This window comes from Electrophorus electricus, chromosome 25, assembly GCF_013358815.1.
Source record: "Electrophorus electricus isolate fEleEle1 chromosome 25, fEleEle1.pri, whole genome shotgun sequence".
NCBI lineage: Eukaryota > Metazoa > Chordata > Actinopteri > Gymnotiformes > Gymnotidae > Electrophorus > Electrophorus electricus.
The window spans coordinates 6496841-6523442 of NC_049559.1; the positions used below are offsets into that span (position 1 = coordinate 6496841).

At 40.7% G+C, this 26602-nt stretch overlaps 1 protein-coding gene across 1 annotated transcript in view; it reads right to left on the minus strand.

Annotated features, from left to right (window-relative positions):
- pth2ra (parathyroid hormone 2 receptor a) overlaps positions 1-26365 on the minus strand; it is a 45746-nt gene extending 19381 nt beyond the window's left edge. The window contains exons 1-6 of the mRNA XM_035523019.1: positions 26291-26365; positions 21966-22076; positions 21646-21761; positions 21446-21543; positions 15045-15231; positions 3874-4027 (exon numbers count right to left, since the gene is read on the minus strand). Coding sequence (XP_035378912.1) covers positions 3874-4027; positions 15045-15231; positions 21446-21543; positions 21646-21761; positions 21966-22076; positions 26291-26348 — 724 coding nt within the window. The 5' untranslated portion in view covers positions 26349-26365. The remainder of the gene's footprint in view (positions 1-3873; positions 4028-15044; positions 15232-21445; positions 21544-21645; positions 21762-21965; positions 22077-26290) is intronic.
- Between the last annotated feature and the right edge of the window lie 237 nt (positions 26366-26602).

Genomic DNA, 26602 nt, shown 5'->3' on the forward strand with positions numbered 1-26602 from the left:
CCACACGCTACACCAACAATGACGAACGATACTGTGCACACTAACAATGGTTTAAATACACAAACAAGATGAGGTGCAGGTGTGTGCAGGCGTGGCCACAAACATATCCTCCCAAGTCACGTGGCGGGCCAAACTCTGTCACTCGCGGGCCAGGTGCTGCCAGCAAGGGAGACCTCGCAGTGAGAGGGGGAAAGGCAGCTTTTCTGCCTCTCTCAGGGCAGTCCGGTACACTCCCAATGACGTTGCGCCTTTAAAGACAAAAAGCGCAAACACAAACACACAATAGTGCCTACACACAAACATAAGGCGCTGTGACGTGGCGCCCGCCGTCCGTGCAGGTGTCTCAAACGTATCTGTGGCCTTGACAGACACGCGGGGGTGCACGTCCGCACCGGTTCCAGAGGTGCTACTCCCCCCAATGGTCTTTCTCTTTCCCGCCACTCTAGGAGCGTCCTAGAGGCGGTTTGCCTCCGGGGTCTTGGGCAGACCCCTCGAGTCTCGCTGGTGAGTCTGCTGAAGGGATTCAAGCTTCTGATCTACTCTCCTGATTGCTCCACCTAACCGCCTGCTTCCTGGTCAGTGTGGTGCCCCTCGGTCCTCCTTGGCCCAGGCTCAACAGCCCCAGGTCCACCCCCCCCCCCCCCCAAGAGATTCCTGGGGGCGTTCCCCTCCACTTCCGAAGAGAACACGGTCGCGTTCCTCTCCCCAATGTCCTGGGATCCATGCAGCGGGGTGGGGGTGCCTACGCACCTCCCGTTAGGAAGCCATTTTTGTCAAGAGCTGGCGTCCTGTGGTGGATGCACAGACTCCAGAAACGTGGACAAACATTTCTTAACATAAAACATAGAGGACTAAAGTGGCACTCACATCTAAACACAAACAATGAACACAAGCACACTAAACACTTCTAACATTTAACACCATATTACACAAACATAGACTGATACATAGAACTACAATTCTCACGCTACATTGACAATGACCAACGACACTGCACACACTGACATAGGTTTAAATACACAGACAAAACAAGGTGCAGGTGTGTGCAGGCGTGGCCACAAACAAATATCCTCCCACTGCACGTGAAGAAGAAGATTCCAGGTGAGTAACTGCAGTGTGCTGTAGTAAGAGATGTAGAGATACTCAAAATTGTAGTGAAGAACACAAGGTTTCAGAGAAGGAGAACACTTCAGACAAAGGTCCAATGAAGCAATTTGCCTCTTAAGCTGTGTAATCATGTCATATATATATATATATATATATATATATATATATATATATATATATATATATATATATATATATATATATATATATATATATATATATATAAAATGTACACACACAGTGGATCAAAAAGTATCCAAAGACCTTGTTGAAAACTGTTGTGGAATTGCTTTTGATATATTGGCTTTTTTTATCCATCAATCCACACTTTTTAGAGAGAGTGACATTTGGGAGACAGCTCAGATAGACTCCTTCATAAAAAAAAGTGTGCATGTGTCATAGCCCACTTTTGCTGTGGTCTACCTTAATTACATTTGTGGGAGGTAGTACTGTTAGTATAAGCTCTGTAGTGGAGCATCATTATCACCACACACTTTGACCTGCAAATTGCACATACTTAGTGATTACACAGCTGCCAAAATGTACATCATTGTTTGTTTTACCGGAGTTTCACACATTTCGCTGCCAAGGGCACTGATCAGTCTGGCCCGGCAACACGGAACAGGCCCGATTGAGCACATAGCTAGCTTGCGCCCAGGATCAACAACTTTTCAAAAGGTAAATCTGCATATCAAAGGTGCCTCCATCTCTGGCCCAGCAAAAGAAGCACATCAAACGAGAATGACAAACAAATAAAGAACACTTCACTGTGAAGCCACTTACAAGGGAGGCAAACAATGAGCACAAATAGATATACTGGGCACCTGTATTTATCTGGAGTGGAGAAAAGGACTAGCACATTTAAACTGAGCATTACTGCAACTTGTAGAAGCTCATATAACAATTCCCTGCAATTATGACCAAAGCATTTATGATACTGTATGACACTAGATCATTTTATGTCTGGTATCTGTGCCATGAGGAATTTGAAAAAAAAAAAAAAAAAAACTCTACCGAGTCAGTGGGTCAAGCAAGCAAAAATCAACTATGTTTGTTGAATAAAAAATATGCTTTCTGTTTCTTTTTTCCCTGTGATGGTTCATTTAGCAAGAAAGCTCAAGCTGATTTTCTCCTCAAATGAGGCAGGCTGGTTTGGCAAGATAAACGTACCCTTCCTGGAGTTTTCAGTCCAGTTCCACACTGCTTCTCTATGCACCTACTCACAGTGTGTGGTGCTGTATAACTCTGATGCATATTGTGCCCTCTCGTTCTTTCTTAAAGTGCTCGCTTTTCTCATTTGTAGCTACAAAGAAGAAATTAACTCATAGCTCTTTTGAACCAAGCGAGTGGAGATCCCTCCAAAGCAGTGGTATTCAGAGCCAGTCCTGAGATGCCGTGCATCATTTTGTGTTTCCGCTGCTCTAATGTGACTCAATTCATGAATGTCTTAGTAATTAATGAGGCACATTCTGTCAAAGAAGGCATAATCACACAGATATCATATAATCACAAACAGATATCATAGGTTCCATCACTTTTATTCTAACCTTCAGAGTTTTCCTGCATGAGAGAGGAATTCAGTCTGCTCTGTTCCATCTCATCAAACAACTCAATTTATACTTCTCCAGTAGCTCCAGTCAGCATCACTAAAATACATACAGTACCATAAATAGCAAACACAGGAAGATGTATGGGACCCACATGTTATTACCTTACCTTTCAAATTCCCTAAACGCAGGTGTCTTTGAGGCACCTAGAATATTCTAAAAAGGTTTTGACACCACAATCTGATTCCACAATACCACTCGGAGACTGACTTCACAAACGGAAAAAAGTACATTTACACTATAGATACATATGGCTTAAAATTTTTCCCACATTGTTGTGAGTTTATCACAATTCTTATCTTATAATAAGGCCTTAATACCTCTGTTGGCTGACTCAAGTTTTACCTTTAAATGGTTTGTATTTTGTAGTATGTATGCTACATAACAGACTAATGAAATATGCCATTATCCTCAGTGTCACTGTAACCTTTTTTAATGACTCTATCACATAGAAACTTTTTCAGGGCTTCAGAGCTGGGAAAATGACTGCATGAAGGTTTTCACAAACCCCTTGTTCCATATACCATCTGAACGTGTGACTAGTTTTCAATTCAAATGCAATCAGAAAATGAAAGCAACGACTGAAAAATGGTTTCTATGTTGTGATTGAAAGATTCAGATTGTTGTTTTGAACTAAGTACAATAAATATTTTATTATGCAGCTCCACTGGATTTACCTAAGCTGAATATTACAGAGCTCAACTCTATATTCATGATGGATAACGGCACTCTGCGTGTACTATGGTAGATATCGTCAACTTGAATACTAGCCATGGAGGGTGGTTTGGTTCCAATAAATTCTCTACCTCTGAAAAAGATTTCATGGTTAGTATGTGGCATTAATTCGTATTGCAAAGGCTGGTAGGTTTTTATTTACCTTAATGAACATTGCCACTGAGGTAGTTTTCACTTGATGGGAAAGTTTGTGATGCACATGTTAACAAGGTACCAAATCATTTGATAGGAACCCAAGTTTATAAGAAAATTATGGAAAGCATAACTCAAGGCTCAAAATGACCTCTGAGGGTTATAAAAAGATTAAGTTGTCTATAATGGCAAGAGTTGAACCAATGTGTTTTAGTTATCAACAAAGAGCAATCACACAGTGGATATTCTGTAACCATTTACTCAGAACACATCATCATGGCTAAATACTCACCCCATCCAATCAGAGTGAAGCCCCACAGGTATTTAGTGTCTGACAAGAAGGCCATGAAGATAAGACTATGCAGATACAGGCCCTCTACTAGGATCCAGTAGTAGTTTGTTGCCAGAAAATAGATGAACAGAAAGACTGTCACTTTACAACCCATCTGTAAATGAAGGAGAAACATCAGAATTACAATTTAAAAAGAGCAAATAACCTCTGAAATTTTGTGCCCCAAGATATTCAGTGAAGGTACATTCATAGTGACAATGCAGATGACTCATTTTATCCCCTCAGCAGGAAACCGAGCAGCAAGTCTGCAGCTCGATGAAAGGAAAGCAGCACTGTGTTCATGGGCCAAGGGACTGCCGTCATTGCAAAAGTGGAGAACAAACCTATCAGCTGTTCTATTTCTCATTGTCATGGGGAAATGAACAACTGCTCTACCACAAATGAAAACAGCGGCCAAGAAAAGGAAACTAATCTCACGTTTCAGGACACTTCGATGTCATGTGTGAAAGAGGGTTTTAAACGTAACTTTTACTGACATTGCTAACTATAAAAGGCAGGATGGGTTGGGTGTTAAAGACTCACACATTTAAAAAGGTGTGTTAGTAAAATGAACAAAACACACCAGACCGAGGTGTTATCCTCGTCTTTCTATCCTTACTGCAATAGCTACACCTGTAGAGACAATACTGGTGACGATCATTAAATCATTTTTAACACCAAAGCTAAGAGGGTCCTGATGTCAGAAACACCCTTCCCAATGGCAGAAAAAAACCCAGACTAATTGTCTCATAAGATGACAAAAATAAAACGTAAAAAATTCATCACCACCCAAAGATCGAATTTGAAATCACAGGTTCCCAAGCATTTTGCAGAGGCACATCTTGTTTTTGTGAGACTTAGCATATACTGGCTTTCATAGTTAAAGAAGACAAATAAAGAAGAAAAGCTTAATAAATATAAAATCATTTTCCCATTGGTTCAAACAACAACTTGTTCTATTGTGATTCTTCTTCAGATGTTTTTGGCATATTTTTTTTTTCCCACCATCATTTCACCATTTAACTGCATTTTAACTGATAAATGGTTAGTGTGACATGGGTAGCTATTGCACTAAACATTGACAGAAACACTTCTGGAAACTGATGCACCTTTGCTCCTTTGCACCTCCAGTAATTATTTTACCTCAGGACTTTTCAACCCCATTTTGTCCCAGTTTATAATTTCCAACCTTCTACAGAGTGACAGCTACCAGCGTGGGACGTACTCAGCTGCCCCTGGGACACAGAAAGCCAGTCACTGCATGTTGTCAAGCTGCCACCCGCACAGAGTAACAGGGGAGATTAATATACAGGTCAGAGAACTTTAACTGCCCATTCTGTACCCGAGACCCTATGGATGCCCTTGGCTGGCACAGTCGCATTGGACGGGAGCAAGGCCTTTCATCCCACCAAAAATCAGGGCTAGTTATGCTATCTGGTATTGCCAGTTGTGGTTGTGGGTCCTTTGCCATTTGACCTCTATGATCTCTTCAATGAAAATGAAAGGTTCTGAGACACTTTTCGTGCTGCTTCATTTTCCATTTCTGTTGTAGGAAGTCCATTGAGTAGCTGGAGATTCAGAGGTATGCTGCTGTCCACTCCAACTAGGGTGTGAATCCACAGCATGGACAGACACCACACAGAATCACTACCACCACTCCTCCTTCACCTCCAACATGTACTCACAGGCAGAACTTCAAAGAAATAGAAGCTGTTCTTCACTAACTTTCCCATAAACAGTCCGTTAGCGGACATTGGAGAGTCTGCTGCGCCCTGAGTTCCTTTAAATAAATGCCCTTTTCAGCTCTTAATTAAAATAGTCCAAGAATTTTGAGGCCAATTTCTGTCACAGTTTGTAACTTAAAAGCTATATGTGACTTCATGTAGCACGGGGCCTCACCAGAGCCACGAATGGAGGATATTCTCTAGACCTGAATAACTGAGGCATGATGACCATCCATCATTACATTTACATTTAAAAGCGGTATCTACTAAAAAATATGCACATTAATGATGCAATTAGCACCAGCCTATGACAGCTCGGTGTGTTCAATCATATCTCAAGCAATGAGCTGATTCAAAGAGACTTCTACAACCCACATATTATACATTAAAATGGTTTGCATAAAATGAGGTCCCATTTAATAAGCAGAATAAATAACATGCAATCTTTGGGCTAGATTAAATTATTTTTAAAGCATTATTTTATATCCACTATACATATATTAAAGCCTAAGTGTTTAAATCAAGACAAAGGGGTTTGGTTTATAATAAGACGCGTGACAGCTTATTCTTATTAGAATATTCTCCTAGGATCTTTCTAAATACCAGACTGGAACTATATACTACTACCTGCAGTACTCTGGCTGTATACCTCTTCTCTAAACTACTATAAAAAACCAACATTTTAGACAACTTGTAAAAATAAAGCACTAGTTTTCTGTTGACCATAACATATTGTGTAATAGTAATGTTTGAGTTTACAAAGAACTTTTTCAGCATTTAAATTCACAAAAAAAAATCAATATTTGTTTTGTGCTACTTGTTTTTTTAGTTAACCAAATAATACAAAATAGAGAAAAATCAAAAATTAAATAAAATTAAATTAAACCCTTTAAAATAAAATTAAACCCTGTAAAAATCTAGCTGGGGTTTATATAGACATTTTGGCATCACACAGCTTTGAACACAGTGGCCATCTATGTGAAAGAACTAATTATCCAGATATACAGTTTTACTTATAAACACATTTGGAAAACTTTAGGAATACAAAAGTACCTGTTTTGCATAAACATTTGCTGACTGCTCAGCATTTGCCCTTAGTCATGTATTATATGTGGACTAGAGGACTAGTTATGTTCTAAAAAATTATCTGACTCAGGTAAGAATAATTTGCCCATAATAGACATGGGTTAAAGTCACATTCGCAAACAAATTAGACTAATCCAACAGGCCATCCACTGTGAGGCAGTGCCAACAAACACCTACACCATTCCAGAACTCCAAATCTCAACACTTACCACTTACACATCACTCGACTCACCCACACCTACACCAATCCAGAACTCCAAATCAGTACACACGCCACACACACATCAACAAACAAACCCACACCTACACCAGTCCAGAACTCCAGATCACAACACCACACACCCATTGTAACTGTATTGTAACTGAAATGTTAACACCCATGGAAATATACCCAGATAAAGGTCATGTCACTTTCATTACAGGTGTCTCCTGTAATCAGTCTGTAATCTGATTTTTTTCACTTCATTCTGTGACATTATCTATGTCATAATGACCCAGGTGAAAGCAGGTGAATGTTTTTTGACACAGAAAGGCACAGAAGGACATGGCAAAGCTACATTGTATTTTTTTACACCTTGAACTTTTCATTCTGAATTTGTGAACATTAAAAAATAAAAATGAAAGCTACTAAAAATTTGAAGTGTTGAAATCAGAGGCAAAAATATACATATACATATACATAACTTCAGTGCAAAACTGAATCAGCGCTACACAAGTTCAAAGAAACAGCACCAAGTGTGACCATAAGGCTCTACATAGGATTTTGCAGTCTGCTGAACATATAATGAGATACACTCCTCCACTGTTACAGAACATTCACACCAGGCACTGTAGGAACAAAAGAAGACTCTAGCCTCACTAAATAGAGCCTGTTCACTTTGCTGCCCTCAGGAAAAGGATAACAAAACACAGAGCATGTTAAGAGGAGCTAAGCTCGATAGATGGTTTGACGTCTCAATTCAGTACTCACAGACTAAATGCTATTTCCTGCATATACATACAATGGCTATACACATTTCATTTGTAATATTTCAGATAACCCAGCTGCTCATTTGTTTCTAAACAAAGAACAGACTAAAGATCTTATTTATAGAACTCTCACAGTTTGTAAAGGCTGTTTTTCATTGTCCGTTTTACTGTTTATGTTCCCTCAGCTTGGGAACCTGTAGCGGCGTTTCTCACTGCAAGGAGTGCCCGGTGTGACGTTACTCATCCGTGTCAACTAAAAGTTGAGTTCGATTCTGAACGTTCTCTCTGATGCACATAATCATTTTCCCCGGTTTGCCTGCCATTAGTGAAAACGCGGATGCTGGGGTCCTTCATCAGTGCGGTAAGCACTGTAAGCAGGTCTCTTGCATCGCCCTCCCTCAGCGAAGCCTTTCCTGTCCTACTTTCAGTTCAGAAATGTTGCCATAATTGGTGAGGTTAAGATACAGTCATGCTGACAGCAGATATGCACAGTGCCGACATGTTGTGCGAGTATTTAGAGAGAGGCATCACAGTAAAGTGTATAAAGGTATGCTCAGCTGATGCTTTGTTCCAGTATGCTAAATGGGGTCTTCTTAGTCAACCATGACTAATCATACATATTGCATTCAGCAATTACCGTGTTACTTTAACATTTGTCCTTTGCCCTCTATTTCAAGTTTCACTTCAATTACAGGATGTGAAATCCATGCCATAAAAATGTCAAGATTTGGTCGGTCATGATACAATTGGACACTGATAACGTTTCAGCGGAATGAAAAATGATCTTTCTTTTTTTTTCTTTACTGCTGAACAATATTATGTATGCTTGCCATTTTCAAAGTTATTGTTTTGCTTTTCTGAATTCATCAACCTAAAGAACACGCACAGTGAGGGTGAAATAAGTGTGAGTGGAGGGAGTGGTCTGAGATTGTGTCCTATCATACACACCTTCCTTGTCTCACATGCACATGGTCACATGATCGATGAAAGACACACACCTCTGCCTCATGACAGGGCCGAGGCAACAGGTCTGACTGACATATTGCCAAGCTCAGGGAAGTATGAGTCAAACCCCTCTTCACCATATAATTGTCAGCACTGGATATTTTTTTAATGATTAGCCTTTTCTGTTGTGCATATATATGATTTTCCAGTGTACGCATTTGATTGATTCAACAAAACAAAAATATTTTCGGTTTCAATTACAGACAAGACAAGTATCAGGCCAACCATATTCCAGTCAAGGGTTTTCACTCAATACTGTGTATATCAAGAGAAGATTTCCTTTTCTCTTGAAGAATTATTAGAAGTTAGAAGCTGTAAGAAATCTTGTGTGAATGATACTGAATTGAATACATTCAGTTATGTTATCCTAACAATCTTTAATTGAATTTGGGCGAGACATTGAAAGGAAGCTCACGTGCTCAAGCTGCCTTGAAACTGAGAAAGACATGAGACTGAAGAGAGACTACCAAAGAGTTTTAATCAGTGCTACTCTGCCCTCATTATTGGTTTTATACCTTAGGAAAAGATTTAATGACATGAATCAAAGACTGAACTGCCCTAATGCTTCAGCACTGCAGTTTCCGAAAAACTTTCCAGCAACTGGACAGAACTTTCGACTGTCACTTTATTACACTGGTCCCCTCTAGCGCTGCTGTAGTGCACCATGGGCCGCTGACTGTAACTGCAAGGACTTCCATGCTTACTGGTGGATGATCAAAGCGCATCCACGCTGTAGTTTATCTTGTGGCTCTGCCCAAAGGACTTCCCTTTCAAAAGGGTTCACAAAAAAAGGGTTCCCCTCATCTGTTCACCGGTCCTCCTATTCACGGGTTGAGCCGAACTTTAAAGCAGAGAGACAATAAGCTGCTGTTCTGCTCTTTAATCATGAGAAGCATACAGGAACATTGCAGAAGCCAGGGAAAGACCTGTAAATCTCAGTTTCCGATGTCTTCAATTAAATACATTTCAAAATGCTCTGTAAGAATGCGAGCAGCTCAGGCTTCTGAATTTGATGTGTGACCATACAAAAAGAAACTGTTATTTCCCATACTAGAAAGGCCCAGAGAACTTGATGGACATGCATGAAGAATCACCTATTGACTTTCAGGGTGGTATACCTTAAATCAAAAGGGTCTGAAGGGTCTATTCAATATTCATTTCTGCTTAGCCAGACTTTGAGTCATCTGTATGTATACCTGTGTGTATAGATTGAAAATTGCTTCAAAGCAATGTTCTAAAGGTCACCCTCTGGAAAGAGAGGGAGCACCTCAGGGTTAATTTGTCCAGTCAGGTGCACAAGCATTGCATGAGGTAAGGACCTTATGACATACGCTGTTTGAAACTTTGCTGATTTCCTGTAGTGCCTCGTCACAGGGACAGCCCTTCAATCTTCAAGAGATGGCCCTCTCTCCTTATCTGACACATACATGTCAAACAGCAGGCTTACACTTTGTCTCATGAAAATCAAAAGTACTCCCATTTCCTGCTGGTAACAAAATGGCACTGTCTTTCTGCATCGTACACAAATCAAAGCCATTTGAAAAAAATAAGTCGGCCGGATGCAAAGATAACATTCTGTTCTTGCACTGTAGCACTTACAAATGGATTTAATCGACACAACTTGCTTTCAGAGTTCATAGGTTATTTTAAAAATCTATTATTTTATCCTTTTTTTATTATTATTTCATTCTTTTTTTTTTAACTTTGGGTGACTTTTGAGTATGAAAATGTGCTGTATAAATCCAGTTGCCTTGCCTTTCACTAAGTGCTGGTTACATGCAGTAACTCCAGCAGACCTGTTAGACTGTTTTGGCCCAATAATTGACACAAGATACGCACAGCAGGAGGTATTCTGTCAAACGTTTGCCAAGCATTAACAAGCCAACTCAGAGTTAAAACAAGTGTCAGACCATCACACGTTATGATGATAGGGGTTATGACATTTTAATAACTATAATAGGTATAAGCTAAAGGCAAGTTATGTCAAAAATGATGTAACTGTGCTATGGGTTCTAGTGTTTCTCTGAGAATATGTTTTCAGTCCATCAATATTCTTATGGATGAAAAACTGAATAAATTGATAAAATGATTGTGACAAATGTCCTAGAGAGTGTGAGGAAAAAAAACAGAATGTGCCCACCCACTCAAACAGTAACTAATGAATATGAATTCATATTTAACAGTTAACATTTGTCGGTCAAAGTGATTGCATAAAGAATTCCTAGTGTTTTTTTTTTTTTTATGAATTAAACTATTGCTAGGCTTAGATTTAATTTTAACCATTCCTAACAAAGAGCAGATTCCAAAAGATTTGCAGTATTTAGAGTCTTACAGTGTCAACCAAATTCAATTTGACAATGAAAATTCCTTTTGTGGTTTCCGGGGGGGAAAAAAAAGGCTTTTCTTTATTGAACTGAAGGAAGGATTTAGGAAATGCTGCACTTGGACAGAGCTGGAGGGAAAAACTAGCAGTCAGTACTCTTTAAAAAGGTTTTAAAAGCTTTGAAGGTTTAATTTAAAGAAATGTATCTACATTTCCAAGGTCCAGGAAAGAACTAATAAATGTGTCATCCATTTATTGTGTCATACTATGTGAATGTATTAACGTTTATAGTACCATATCATAAATATTAATGTAAAATAATCCAAATGTATTTAACTTACTTGCCCTGATGAATTATGAAATGTGCCTTAAACACGATAGTGGAACCAGTTCTCACCTGATAAACTGATTAAGCACACAAAATCACAAGGAGAGAAGCTGCAAGGAATGTCTAGAAAAAGCATCAAGTGCATATGTTACTTTCATCCGCTCTGACTATACAGACGTGTCAGCTTAACGCAGTCTCTGGAGAACCTTAAACATGTAGAAGAATGTCTGTTTGTGCTGAGTATAGGCCTCCAGCTAAAGGCTGGATTAAACGCTAAAAGCATCTGGTCCCCAAAGCCTATCCATGCTGGCTTAACCCTACACTGCCATGGATGAGACATACAGACTGCACCGCTTGTCAACAGGGTTGGCACAACATAGGCTGTAATATATAATCAAATTCACCAGAAAAAGCCACCATGTGGATTGTTTATTTGTTTTTTGTTTTTTTAGAGAGAGCCATCTAAGCTTAGAAAGTAGCACCTGGCAGTTGTGGGTGGGTAGTTAAAAAAAGAAGAAGAAGAAGAAGAAAGACAAACACTACAAAACACCACATGAATGCCATGCCAGTGGAGATCTTGTGTTTACTCTTTACTCTAAGGCTCTACTCACAAATGCACATATTTTGGTACAACTGCCCAACAGTTAGTTTATATTTGTTTTTTGGTATGTGTATATTATAAATACACACACACACACACACACACACACACACACACACACACACACACACACACACACACACACATTATCCAGCTTTGTTGTGCAATAACAATAAATATATTCTATTCTGTTCTGTTCTGTTCTATTGTGGAGGGGTGAATCTCTTCGACTGAATGATGTTCACTGGCTCTGCTTGATGTAACCAGTGCAGAGAGAGAGAGCAAGCATTCACAGCGCACTGTAATTAAGGGGCGTCTTTGAGCCTTCGCGTCTGTACGGGGCAGTCGGCACACACATTCCCATAAGCCATTTCACATGCCATTCCTGCCAGATCTTGCCTGCTGTGTGGCCTTGAGTAAACTCTGCAGAATTTACATTCTGTTTGTTCCTGCCACAGTCAACACAGTCTGACCCTGATGTCAGCATGGCCAAGAGTCTAGTTATTCCCAGTTTTACTGTGACCCCTTTTAACCCGGACACTAATTGAGGGTTATAAGTAACCACTGGTGCCTCTTTCTGCACTGATATTTTATACAAGTTTACAACTATAGCATGAAACAGTTAATTTGATCCCAGACATATACACACAGACACACGTGTAGATGAACACACATGAAAACATGCAAGCACACACATACACACACAATGCAACAGTGCACAGGATAGAGACATTGGAGAACAGGGAGTAATGGCATCACAAATGTAGGAATAGCTTGACAGTGATTATCCATGCATAAAGTTTTTGCATGTTGTGTATTGTTATTGTTATCAGTAATAAGGGTCCCTGAGGCTTACTGTAGTGCTGCGACAAAATGCTGATGGCAAGCCTCTTGAGGCGACAAAGGAAAACCAGGTTTATATTGGGAAGTAATCAGTGAGGGAACAGGTGAGTATGATTAATATTGCGGCAAGGACGATTGGCGTAGGCGTGGTGACGGACAGTCGGGGACAGGGGCCAGTGCATGCCGTTATTCTTTTTATACAAACAGAGGGATTCTATTTTCTTTCTACTCTGTTACACTTCAGTCACCTTCATGTAGTGATATGCATTTACAATGAAGGGAATAGAGGGGTAACAGATGAAGGTCTTGTTGTGCAAATAAATGTAACAGATCCTCTTCACATTTCTAAGCCATTATGATCAATCCTGACAGCAACCCTGACTGATCTATGCAGTGAGAGAGCAAGTCATCGGTGTTATGTGCCTGACCTCAGTGCACAGATGAAAACGTCCAAAACCGGCACATTTGCAGCGCGGCCCATGAGATCAGCAGCGAAAGAAAGGAAAAAAGCAGCGGACAATTATTCAGTGTGGAGGTTGGCTGACCGTTCGTCAGCTGAGCAGGATCAGGGCGAGCAGGCGAGAGAGGACAAATGTCTGAGCTTCTGGTACCAAGCAGCTGCTACCGCTGCTCTAGAGGGGGATATGGGAGAGGAGCCAGGGCTAGATGTGCACAGCCATCTGTGGGCTTGCATGACTACTGTCGTGCCGCCTGTTTCCCCAGGGCACTACAACTTCCAACATTCTGTTTGTCCCCCAGCGGAAAACCCAACCAAACAAAGACAATTCGGAAGATCATCATCACCGGACAATTAGCTACACCTGTTTCACATAGACGCAGTATATTTAAACCTGCCAGGTCTGTATTCTCTTTGCAAAGTATTGCCACTAGTGTTTACTGTACATACCGAGCGTTATTCTCCCGATTGCCTTTGTATTACCTCTTAAATGTTGGGCCTTGAGAATGTTTAATCTTCTCAGGCAACAGCTGGCACAGTATATTATAGCCATGCTGAAATGGAATCCTTTCTGAAGGATGGGAGTGCTCACATCAGATATCCAGTTTCATTGAAGAGATACCTCATGAATGACTGTATTACATACAGTTCTAGTTTTACTGTAGTCAACTTTATCTTACTGAACGCACCGTTATTTCTCACAGCTACATTCTATTAACAAGTTGTAACCTGAGTCCCGAAGGGCGAGGGGCAGGACGCACAGACTCCAGGGACATGGGCGAACATTTATTTATGTACAATATTGAGGAAACAGTGGCACTCACGTATAAACACAAACAGTGAACATACGCACACTAAACACTAATGACGTCTAAATACAACGCGATGTGAAACAAACATAGTTATGACACGATACATATAGTTACAAGCGACACGCTACATTCACAACGACCAATGCACTGCACACATTGACACAGTTTAAATACACAGACAAGACAAGGTGCAGGTGTGTGCAGGCGTGACCACAAACAAATATCCTGCCAAATCACGTGGCCCGCGGGAGGCGAGCATTCCGTGATACCAGTGACATGTCACACAGCCAGTGACATGATTGTGTATAACATTACACAGTGTGATGGCTACAAGCAAGTTTTCTTCCAGTCTAACCTAGTATGAAATTGTACTGGATTTGGATGTCTTGCAAAATTTCAAATTGCTGAACTGTCACTTACAAGACAGTACAGACAAGGTGCTCTGAATTCACTTTGCCCTCCAATGTCATTGCCCAGTATAACTTCATGGCAACTTTCTGGAAACACGAAACTTAAAAACTACAAAATATTGCAGAATAGAGGGTGACATACATAAGACAGCATAAATGATACTCTAGGAACCTCCCAAAATGCCACCAAAGAAGTCCTAACCTTGAATCTGCCACGAGAAATGGAAATATGGGGATAAAAGCACCATTAGTTTTAGAAAGAAGTAAAAATAACCAGAACAGAATGCACTGTAAAAAAAAAAAGCCGTTACTGTTACTGTAAGGACTACATCTGCGGTTCCAAAGTGTCATCCAGGGAGCTCCTTGTGCTACAAACTTTTCTATTTTATATATTCTAATGCAACCAGTAACTCATGAGGTAATTATCACATTATACAAGTTGGGTCAGGTGCATTAGTGCAATGCATGGGCAAGGATATACAGCGCATGTTTTTGACCACGGAGAAACTAGGCAACCTCTGCTCAGTGTGGACTGACAGGCCTAAGTCAGGTACCGCTGCACTGCTGTACTCACATACTGAGATGTGTTCACCGGCGCCACGCCCACCGCGTTGGTAAAGTTGTTCATGAGCATGGCGTCAAACTCCTGCAGGCCGTCGCTGCTGTGCACCACGCAGTCCTTCACGAAGATGCTCACGGCTCGGAGCATGAAGGACACAAATAGATGCATGTGGATGAAATTCCGTGTGCAGTGCAGGCGCCTGAAAGCACACAAACCATGGTTTACATCACTTTTGGTTCCACCTTCTAATTACCTATGAATGCTAAGGGCCAGAGGGAGGTTTCAAAGGCTGACACATTTTTTTAAAATGAATGTAGCAGCTTAATGTGGTTAGCTTGATTTAGTTTAAGGTTTTAGTTAGATTGTGATCTTTACTGTTTCGAGGTGTTACACTGTGATCTCACAAAGTGTGCTGGTACAGTGACACTTTTGTTCTGTGTTTTCATCTACATTAGATAACCCATTTAAAAACTATAGCATGTTTTAAACATTTTTACCCCATGTACTTGGACCATTTCAGTAACTAAATTTGATCCCGTTATATATTTCAAAGATTTAGGTCCTGTTTATTATATCCAAAATTCTCAGTCCAATCCATTCCCTCAGTTTCTCCACAAATTGTACAGTGATCAAGTCCCATAGAGCTCTGATTAGTCATTAAACATGTAGGGAGCTGGCTTCATGGTGTAGCGGTACGCTGTCCTTCCCACACATCACGTGGTAGTGCCTGCCACGTGCTGTGGGAATTGTCTGTTGACTGTGTTGTCTGTGACTGCCCTATTAATTGTGACCACACCTCCTTTGTTATCATCACTTGCACCTTGTTTCACATAATTTATGATTAATGTAAATAATCCCTCATGTTTGTTGCAATCTTTGTCTGTCGTTATTTATGTTCAGGCTCACTGACTGTGTTCTGCTTCTGACTGTGTCTTTTTTTTTTTTTTTTTGTACTTGTTCATCATGCACTGGGCTGTTGTATGTGAGTGCCACTTAAACTTATAGTTATACTTCATTTTTTGTCTCATTAATAAATGTCTGTGTCGAGAGATGCTTCTGTATCCTGCTCCTTGCCCTGCGGCACTCGAGCTGTCGCGCAGGGCTGGGTGGAAAACTCTGGGTTAGGTTACTGGCTGTGTTCTCTGTTTTTAATCAGTTTTCATTCATATTAGTAATGTTTCGTGCAAAAATAAGCTTCCGAACTGCATTACAAACTAAGGCCTGTGCTATGAATGAACAAGGCAACATGTAGTTGTTCTGTTATATGGGCAGCACCCTGAGCTCCTGGGTACATTTATTGCTGTTACACCAAGCGTGCCAAACCTCATCAGCTTGAATCAAGCATGATCCAAGTTATTACCTTCCTTTTTTTGCAGAGAACGGTGTGATCATGTGCTAAATTTAACTCCCATCATCTTGATGTTTTCAGCATCATTTGAACTATTTGTGAAAAGGCACCAAAGGGTTCGCTTGTTTATGGATCATAGGAAGAAAATAAATGAGCTGGGACTTGAGAAGATGCCTTAACATTGATTTCTGTGAACATACAGGTTAACAAGCGCCTAATTATATTTTTGCTATAGGCCATGTGGCACGCTAATGGGTTAAACACCTGGGATAAACAATAATGAAAAACCATGTTTAACTGTTATATTGTAGATGGTTAATGGGCCACATAAGGAATGATGCATCCTTTCCAAGTAACGGTGTGGGATAGTCCGCAGTTAAAAACACTGGCGCACCCAATACCAAGCCAACCACACCTGCCACTGGTCCAGGCAGCATCGCCAGCTTCCGTTTTCCACCCGGTGGGTCTCCTCTGGCAGCCCGAGATTGAAGCTGTGGTGCCTTCTCTGTGAACATGCGATTGATACGCCTGGATAATTACTACTTGCCACATCGTTGCTGGCTGTTTAACTGCATGGGCTTGCGTGGCTGTGGAGCATGTCAGTACTTTGCAGTATTATAACCATCAGTACTGGCCCATGGTGAGGGCACTGGACTGGTTGGTGATGGTGGGTGAAGGGGGGGGGGGGATTTGGGGTCTTAACGCACAACTGGATTCCTGGAAGCCTCATGAAATGTCTTTCTTCAAAATGTATGTTACTGTAGCAACACATCAAACAAACTGAGGGAGCATGTCGTGCCTTAAATAACAGTGAGATTGAATCACACTTTTTAGGCAAACATGCCTCCTCTGTGATTTGCTCTTGGCAGACTCAGTGAAACTCTTGATATTCGGGTAAATGCCTGGCACTTTTAAGTGGGACCAGAGGCCAGCATGAACTATTTTGGCCATTGTCATGATACAGCTCCTCCCTCCCTCAAACGTCTGTGTGTGTGTGTGTGTGTGTGTGTTCGTTCGTCTGTAGTGCCACGCCCTCTCGTGTCGTCCAGCTGATCTTGTTGTGTGTAATCGTCTTGAGTGTATATATATGTCTCATGTGTTGTCGTATGTTTGTTGGTGTTTGATGAGAATATAACGTGCTATGTCATATGTGTTAAATGTTGAAATAGAATGGTATGTTTATGCCTCGTCCTCGCATCCTGCTAAAGCCTCCTCCGACCTATGAAGGATCCTGAGGAAAGGTAAAAAGAGGAAGGGAAAGAAAGGAGATAAACACCCTCCTACAGCCCTTGTAAGGAAGCACCCCTGTGTTCTTGGGCACCTCCTGACTCCCACAATAGGGGAGAGAGGTCCAGGTGTGGGCGGTCCGAGTGCGGAAGCGGGGGAGTTGTACGGAGCCATGTCTGGCTACCAGGATTGGTATTGGTATATTTCAGTCCTCTGAGTTGGACTTCGTGGACTCCTCCCGTACCATGGTGAGACCTTCGCTCATCCTGGCCTTGCCCCAGGGATCCGCAAAGGGGTAGGAATCCATTGGAGCATTTTGGGGGGGTTCCCTGTATATGGTCCGGGGTCGAACTCTGAGTCCTACGGAGACCAGCCAGACTACGATAACCAGCAATCGAAGATGGACTCTGCTGGGTCCTAAGACCCCTACATGGACTATCTAGAGGGCTACACTGAGTATGGAGAGAGAGCGGAGTACAGTGACGTTGATCTGCAGTCGCATATGGGGTGCACTCGTGAGGAGGACCCTTTGATGGAGGTGAAGGAGGTCCCTCAGGGGATCCTCCCTCTCAGAGCGACATCACAGGCTCCGAGAACGACGAACCCCCAGCACCCAAGGCTCCACCTAATGCTCCACCCAGGGCATGCCGCTCTGGAGCAAGCAAGCTGCCCCGGGTGACTGGCAGAGAAGCAGGGTCATAACTGGTACGCTTCCCAACGTGGAAGCGTCACAGTCAGGGCAGCCACCGCTAACCAAGTCGGCGAAGGACAATCCCCCCCAGGCTGGTTGGTATCCGACCCAGCCGACGACTGGGGGACTGGCTGGGGTTCCCCCTTTCTTCTCTGCACTGTTAATATGTGTGGTGTTGTGCCTGCCTCTGTCACCGTGCTTGTCTCCGTTACCCCGAATATACTGGTCACTTTATTCCCCTCTGTGTCTGTGTCTGTGTCTGTGTCTGTTAGTGTGGGCATTCCTGTATCTGTCATTGTCTTGGTCCCGCTCCTTCCCCCCCGCTGTCCTGCTCACGATGGCCCATGGCAGGTTGTCTGGTCCTATTGCCTCGCCGTTTGGCATTGGTCTCGGGGCCGCAGCCAGATAGGCTGGCACATCGGGAGTCGTGATACGGGCTCTGTCATGATACAGCCCCTCCCTCCTTCTTAAACGTCTTTGTGTGTCTGTGTGTGCGTGTGTGTGTGTGTGTTCGTTCGTCTGTAGTGCCACGCCCTCTCGTGACGTCCACCTGATCTGATTGTGTGTAATCGTCTTGAGTGTATATATATGTCTCGTGTGTTGTTGTATGTTTGTTGGTGTTTGATGAGAACATAGCCTACGTGCTATGTCGTGTTAAATGTCGAAATAAAAAAGGAATGTTTAAACGTGCCTCATCCTCGCATCCTGCTAAAGCGTCCTCACCTTACAGCCACAACTAAGTGATTCAATGCTTACCAGTGATTCTGGTACATAATGTCACTTGTAAAATTAGCATACCTCAACAGAGGTTAAAGGGTGAATTCCTTCAGAGGTTCTTGTAAGACCAGTTTGTGATGGAATGAGGCTTAAGCAGGATGCGGGGACGAAGCACGTTGAGACAAATGTTTTATTTAACACAAAACACCTACACTTGTGTAGGTGTAGCACACATGCTACATTATGTAGCACACATGCTACATTACATCAAACACCGACAAACATACGACAACACATGAGACATATATATATACACACACTCAAGACAATTAAACACAACAAGGATCAGGTGGATGACACAAGAGGGCATGGCACTACCGACTAACGCGCGCACACACACACACACATACACACACACACACACACACACACACACACCGAGACGGTTGAGGAGGAAGGAGCGGCCGTATCGTGACACAGTTAAGATATGAAAAACTTTAAAATTAAATTCCAAAAACAAGGGTTTCTTTCCCTGCACTTCAGTTCCTCTGACCTGAAAAGGTGTAAAATAACATAGCAAAACACAGTGATCGTCGGTGGCCCTAAGCACCATAAAGGGTATGAGCTGTGGAAAGGAATTCAGTTACTGAAAATGCAACATAAGCAAAGGCTGCAAATGCTTATTTAAAAAAAAAAAAAAAAAGTTTTTTTTTTTTTCCCAAAGTTTTAATATATAAAAACACATTTAAAACGTTTCTGTCTTAACAGAAATGTGAGATGTTTCCAACTTGACAGTATTGCCATGTGATGTCTGTTCAGCAGCATTACCTGAATACACAGCGTTGCCATGGTGCTGGGTAAGTGGGGGGTGTTTTAAACGCAAATCGTTATCTTACTCCGACAGATCAAATAGCCACAGCGATATAATGAGGTGGAATTCACTGAACAGCATGCCTGTTTGATTCGTGGCATGTGCTGCATGCCCCACTGGTTTCTGCACTGCACAATGTGTCCACATGTCATACTGGATAAAACAGAGAGAACAGGAAGATGCTGCATTGCTCTGTTCAGATTGAGAGCTTGAACACATTCTACCCGCTGGGGAGAGTGCGTGTCTACCGTGAACTGCATTTAACCTTGTTTACTTTTTTGTTTTTGCTTATTTCACAGTGCATTTATTAAAACAAAACTTTCCATTAAATTCTTGAGGCTCTCCTCAGTGTTATAACTCATTATGCAGTCATCGACAAAGACCTGAATGCAATTCATGTATGGGAAGTATATATTAACATAGTTAACTCACCTCTGAATAAAGGTAGTGATACTACACAGTAAGGTTGTACAACAAACATACTGATGTATAATGTTGCTTTCATTTAACAGATATAAGAGGTGTTGTAGTTTAAAAACTGCCTGGTACAATGGTCTGCATTAGGACACTTTAGCTGTTTCAAGCCTGTAATAATGCACTGGAACCAGCAGGAACAGTTCTGATTCCCTTGTACACGTCTCCTTACCAGATGTGCTGCTGCTCTACATTCAGATTATTTGTCCCTAACAGTTATTATATTTGTTCCAAACAGTTATTATTTTCCAATATGTTAAATAGCAAAAATGATTGCCTCAGGTTGGATTTAATAATGCACACTTAAATGATTAAGATCCTTTTAGTCGTGTTTGTCTGACTCTCAATAGCTGTCAGTATCTAAGGTTTTATATGCTATACGCTCTAACACGCCACAAATGTTTCTCTCAGCTTGTTAGCCATGTTCAGTTCAGATCCCTTTGATTTGGACAGGGCTTTGTATCTTAGGTATTGCAACAAAGAAACATTACAGACGTGTGCAAAGGCTCCCTAATGAGCAAACCAAGGTGAACAGTGGTGACAGAAAATGTCCCCAAAAAAGCCTGACAGTAATCGAGGGCTTTAAAAAGACCTGAGGCTAAAAATAGAAACCCATCCCCATCTGAGCAGGTCAGGAACCGCTGATTGTTAATCACTGAAATGGGGAAATGAGGTAATCTTACCTTTTGTATGTCCATCGTCTGTTGAATGTTGTCTAATAGTTTAAAGATATTTGTGGCAAGTGCCAAGAGCAGATCAGTTCCTTAGACTAGGAGGGCTGACTCTTTCTCAACAATTCTTATTCGGATATTATTATTTAATACTCATTGACTACCTTCACCTTGCTATGCCCGTAATTATACTGGCTATGAATGGTATTGAGGCAGCCTGTTGGTAAACAAGTTAAGGATAACATCAGTATATACCATGCTTAAATGAACCTGTTTTTGCTGTGTCCTTGATATAGTTAGGCAACTGAGCAACTTCAGGAACTATAAGCATTTCAGTTTTTATTTTCAAAAACATGCACACATGCATAGACACACACATGCATGCAGATCTAAAACACATGTGCACAGCCTCACCTGAAGTATCCAATAATGAGGATGGCAACGAGCAGAGAGCCAAAGGAGGCCGAGTACCCCACAGTGTACATGACGTGAAGCCTCTCAAAAAACACTTGCTGCAGATACAAACGGAGCTGTGTTTTTCAGATGCTTTATGCACCGTTGGAATCTCTGGCTAGAGGCCTATAAAGCAGAATATTGTCTGTAGTGCATCTCACTCGTTCTCTGTTGGGTCCAGGGGACTTGATGCACTCGGTGTAGTTGGCCCAAGTTTTATTCACCCCATCTCCAAGCACCCAGGAGTTGTTGGAATCGCACTTCCTATAGGCATTGCCTGCAAAAATGACACAAGGTAAAGCACAACTGCAACTTTGAGATGCAGTTTAAGATGATATATCAACACCACGGACCCACAAAATAAAAGCTGATGCTTAAGAGAAACACTATTCCAAAGTCCAGGCCTCGAATGTGCCTGTCCATAGTTCTCACCCAGAGCTCTAAACATTACATGGTTTCTGACGTTAAACCGTAGTCATACCTCCATGGTTGAAATCGTAGATGTATCTGGGACATGGCACTTTGATCACAGTTCCAGGGTGCCCTTGTGGCCAGCAGATCAGACCATCCCATTCTGGAGGACATGTGTCCCCTTTTTCCCGAAGGACAAAAAAAACATTAATAATAATGATGGCTATACATTTATGTTCACATCATGGAACTTTGCATATAAATTGACCTTTATCAAGGTTCAAATGTATAGACGTATTTTAATATACAATGCCTTTCAAGTTGAAACTGAGATGAATGATACCTTTAATACATTTTTTATAGATTTAATGTCTATATCTCTTATATGATTACTATACCCTTCAGATATAGTGTTAACATGGAAGTAGGATATGGGATAAGGAGATTACACATGCACATATACACACTCTTTCTCTCAGGCTCCACATTATCCTGATCCTGTATTTTTGACTATGAGTTTGTTGTTTTTCAATTCTGTATGGTTATTTCTATAATCTAAGATAGTCTAAAAATAACCACACAGAATTCAAAAACATTATTTCTTTTGAATTGATTTTTTTTTTACAATTCTGATTTCAGTAATAGAAAAGTTAAGACATGCTTTCCACAAATATTTAGAGTGTAAATTACATTTTTGCCCTTCACCGCTTGTGTTCAAAAACTTTGTTGCACCTCCAAACCACTGACATTACTGACTTCTAATGATTTCCACTCCAGCAAGTGAAACACACAACTCATTATATATAAAATTTGAAGCTTTATTTGGAGAACAGAAAATTGGCCATTGGGGGACTGGGAAGCTCTTCAGTTGACTTAGCAGTGTTTTTTGTGTCATTAGGTTCATGTTGATACTTGTTTTGGCCTTTCTGATTGGTTGCTGTGAAGAGGTTTATGCCTTTTGGTGCCCCTTTTATTCTGTTTATGATTTTCTCTATATTCTGGACACTGCAAGTTTGTTCCTGTCATAGACACCAGATGTCCTAAATGGTTCATTTTGCTCTGCTGTAGTCCTGATTTAAATTATTTAATTCCATGCGTGCTTTATTCATAGTTTTTTCTTCATGTTAGTTTATGCATTCTTATAATGTCAAGTAGATCACAAGCTCAATGTATGCAAATACATAGTTAAAATATTAAGACAATAGTTTTATATTTGTGACATCTCAGTCACACACATGTGAAGAGTGAGTCCAGTTCAATCCAGGATTTTTTTTAATTTTATATTCACAAGAAACAAACTAAAAATGAATCACTAAGGGAAACGATGGGGGAACGAACCCACTGAAAGCTGGTTCTTAATACAAAGGAAAGCGATAATGCTGAAATAGAAGGAGATAACTTAAGAGAGAGCAGCGCATAGCAAAGGAACGAGCAGGCTAGTGTAAACACGATGCAGTGAAAGACTGAAAAGGACGGGGTTCAATATGTATGCAAGCGACGAGCAACAAGAAACCAAAATTAGTGTTCAGGGCCGATTAGTGGTGTCAGATTGAAGAGGTGATACATGTGAGTGTGAAGAGTGCACGCCTGGGGCTGGTTGTGTGAGGGATCAGGGCAACCAGACTACCTGGATGCGGGTTGAACCTGACGTGGCGTGACATAAAGAGTTGCTGTGAAATGTGTTTAATGTGACCTTTCTGTAATATTGTCAAACCTATTCTCTTGATTATGTTGTTATGGCATATCGATGAACTACAAACATTTTTATTGCCTTGCCATCCAAAATACATAAAATTATTTGTCACTGAACTTGGGTTATTCAGTTGAACAGTAAGGTCCACTCATAAGGAGACATCCTGTTTTAGTCTCAAAACACAATCATGAATCAAACTGCAAACTTGTCTGCATGCTTTGTTACAAATATAACTGCCATGACAACAATAATTTTTGTCTGTAATGTGGCATGTTTTATTGATTTTTTTCAAACATTTTAAAAGTCTGTCTCTCTGTCTCTCTAATGGTGTGCCTGTGCATCCATGTAGATCCCTACACACGTGACTGTAAGTATAGTGACATTCAGGTAAGTACATAAAGCATGGGACTAGTTAACCATTAGGCAGTCCTCATAATTAAAAAAAAAAGACAAAATCCTAAGTTTTACATTATGATTTTTGCCTCAATAATGCTCAGGCAGGCCAAAAACATAAAATGGTTATTTGGTCTTTAGATCAAATCAAAGGTCTTGGAATACTTTGTTTGACATGCTCCCGAGTAATCAAGCTGAATGCCTTTAAAACGAAAGACGGCCTTCAGTAAAGTTAGCACCGTGTCAAAATTATTGGAACAAAATTGCAGTGTCACACTGTATGTGTAAAAAGTAGGATGTTGTCGGGTTTCACAGACATGTCCATTTTCTATTATTGTTAAAGTATCTTTATTGTATAATCTCATATAAAGCACACATGAATCTAAAAACAATTACACAGTATAATAGAGAATTTGTCATATTTTGTTGCCATCTTCTCGTTCATAGTGACATGTAATAAATATGTAATACAATTTTTACAGAACAATATTATATGGACTTCATTGTGACATTATTTGATTTAGAAAGCAACCTTTCCAAAAATTCTTTTTTGAAAAAACCTTCAACCCTTAAATGCTTAAATGGCTAACACTTAATATAACTAATATAATAATATAATATATTAGTTAATATAACTAAGTGTTAATATAACTAAGTGAATATAACTGTAGCCCCAGCACCCCTGAGTCGAAGGTTTTTTGAAAAAAAAAAACCTTGCTCTGTTCCTGCCAATAGAAAGCATGCTAGTTCTTGCCTTAAAATTTCTGGGGAGACCCAGAGCACAAGGACATCAGTACTGCATTCAACTCTTGCTTGCTCCTGGCAAGAGTCAATTACAAATGTTGCAATCTTCCCATTTCAAACCATGGAGGTTTCAGCTCCTTGCTATGTCTTCAAACCACTGTTCAGAGCTACAAGCCCAAAAGGCATCTCAGATCTTTGGTCTCAGAATCTTTGTCATCCCTTTCTAGCTGAACAAAGCATGCCTGTAAGATGACATGTCACTACTGTAACATCCTGGCCTGTCAGTGCTGAAATGTGCTTTGCACATCAGTAAGTAAGACAGTCTCTTTCTTCTACTGCAGTTTAAAATTCGTAATTGAATCTAATACATGTTGTCATTGAAAAATGTCTTAACATGTGTTTATGTAGTTACTGCTCATTATATAGTTGGCGCTCCTACTCTGTTTTACATGCACAGTTAATAGCTATCCAGACTCATTTAATTATTGCTATTCATTTAATTATCAGTTTCATTCGCACTTGATCCAGCCAGGAAAATGCAGTTGACTTTATGGTGGAGACGTTCCCTGAAAAATCCACAATTTAATATCTGTTTCCTAGACATGATGACAGTCTAGAGAAATGTAACCAGCATTCCCTATGAGAAGCACTATGAGAAGTTAATTCTAAAAATTCGTTTGTTATGAAATTATGTTGCAGTTTATGTCACATGTAGCAGAATTAAAAACAAATCGATCTTTAATAGTATATTTGTTTACTTATTTTGTTTTTGCTCCACAGTCAAACTGTTTTCCATAACAGTGTTATGCTTTATATTTGTGACTGTTATATTTGCCCTTATGAAGTGGCAAACCGGATTGCTTGCTTATAGTTGCTCAGCAAACTATTCCAAAGATAAAACTGGTTCTATTTCCTGTGTGCCTCTTCAGAATAAAAATAAATACAGCACATATGTTCTACTCTTTGTTTTATATATAGTTTATATATGTAGAGAGAGAGAGACAGTAAACATAACAGTGTAGTACAACACAAGGTTTTCCAGAGAAACTTGCCATTTCGGACAAAGGTCCTTTGTCAGCTGTCTAAGAAATTTGCTTGCACAGCTGATGAAGAACCATTGCACAAAATGTCCTGTTCTCAGGAAACAGCATGTACTACTTCTATAACTGTATTCCACAGTACACTGCAGTTAATTCCTGGAATCGGTGGATTGTAAGAAAGGTCTTAGCCTGAACATCTTCAGTACTGTTAACAAAGGAAAGCATCTGCTTCTAATCATAATCTGATCTGTGAATTTTTAATGAGCTTGTGTTATGCATTCAATTTCCTGTTGGACACAGGAAATGAGATCAAAGCATATGCACCCAAAATCCAATGTGGTGGTAAAAACATGTCATGTAAGCAAAGTGCAGACAAAATAATGAGCAAAAAGACGGATAAAAGGGTGTGGTTTGGGTGAGAAGGCATGCGCAGATGATATAATAGAAATGTATAATTCATTATGTGTGTGTGTGTGTGTGTGTGTGTGTGTGTGTGTGTGTGCGTGATGTGGTAAATTCCCTTACCAGCAATGTCATTGGCAGACACAGTGTGGAGGCACTGCATTTTGGCATCCAGCAGCATGTGCACCTGTTCCTCAGCTGTGATCTCTCCATCTGACCCTGTCTGGGTGAACACAACAATATTTTAAACTGAAGGTTGAGCACAACCAGCTAAGAAATACTGTTTTTTTGTGTTGCTAAGTTCGGTATGTAGCAGCAGACTCTTTAGGAAGAAGGAGGTGTCAAGAGCTTGTTATGCTTTCTTATCCAACCATGAACTGTAAGATCATAGTGGGTGTTACTATGGCTACCAGATTTGGGATGATGATTGACCTC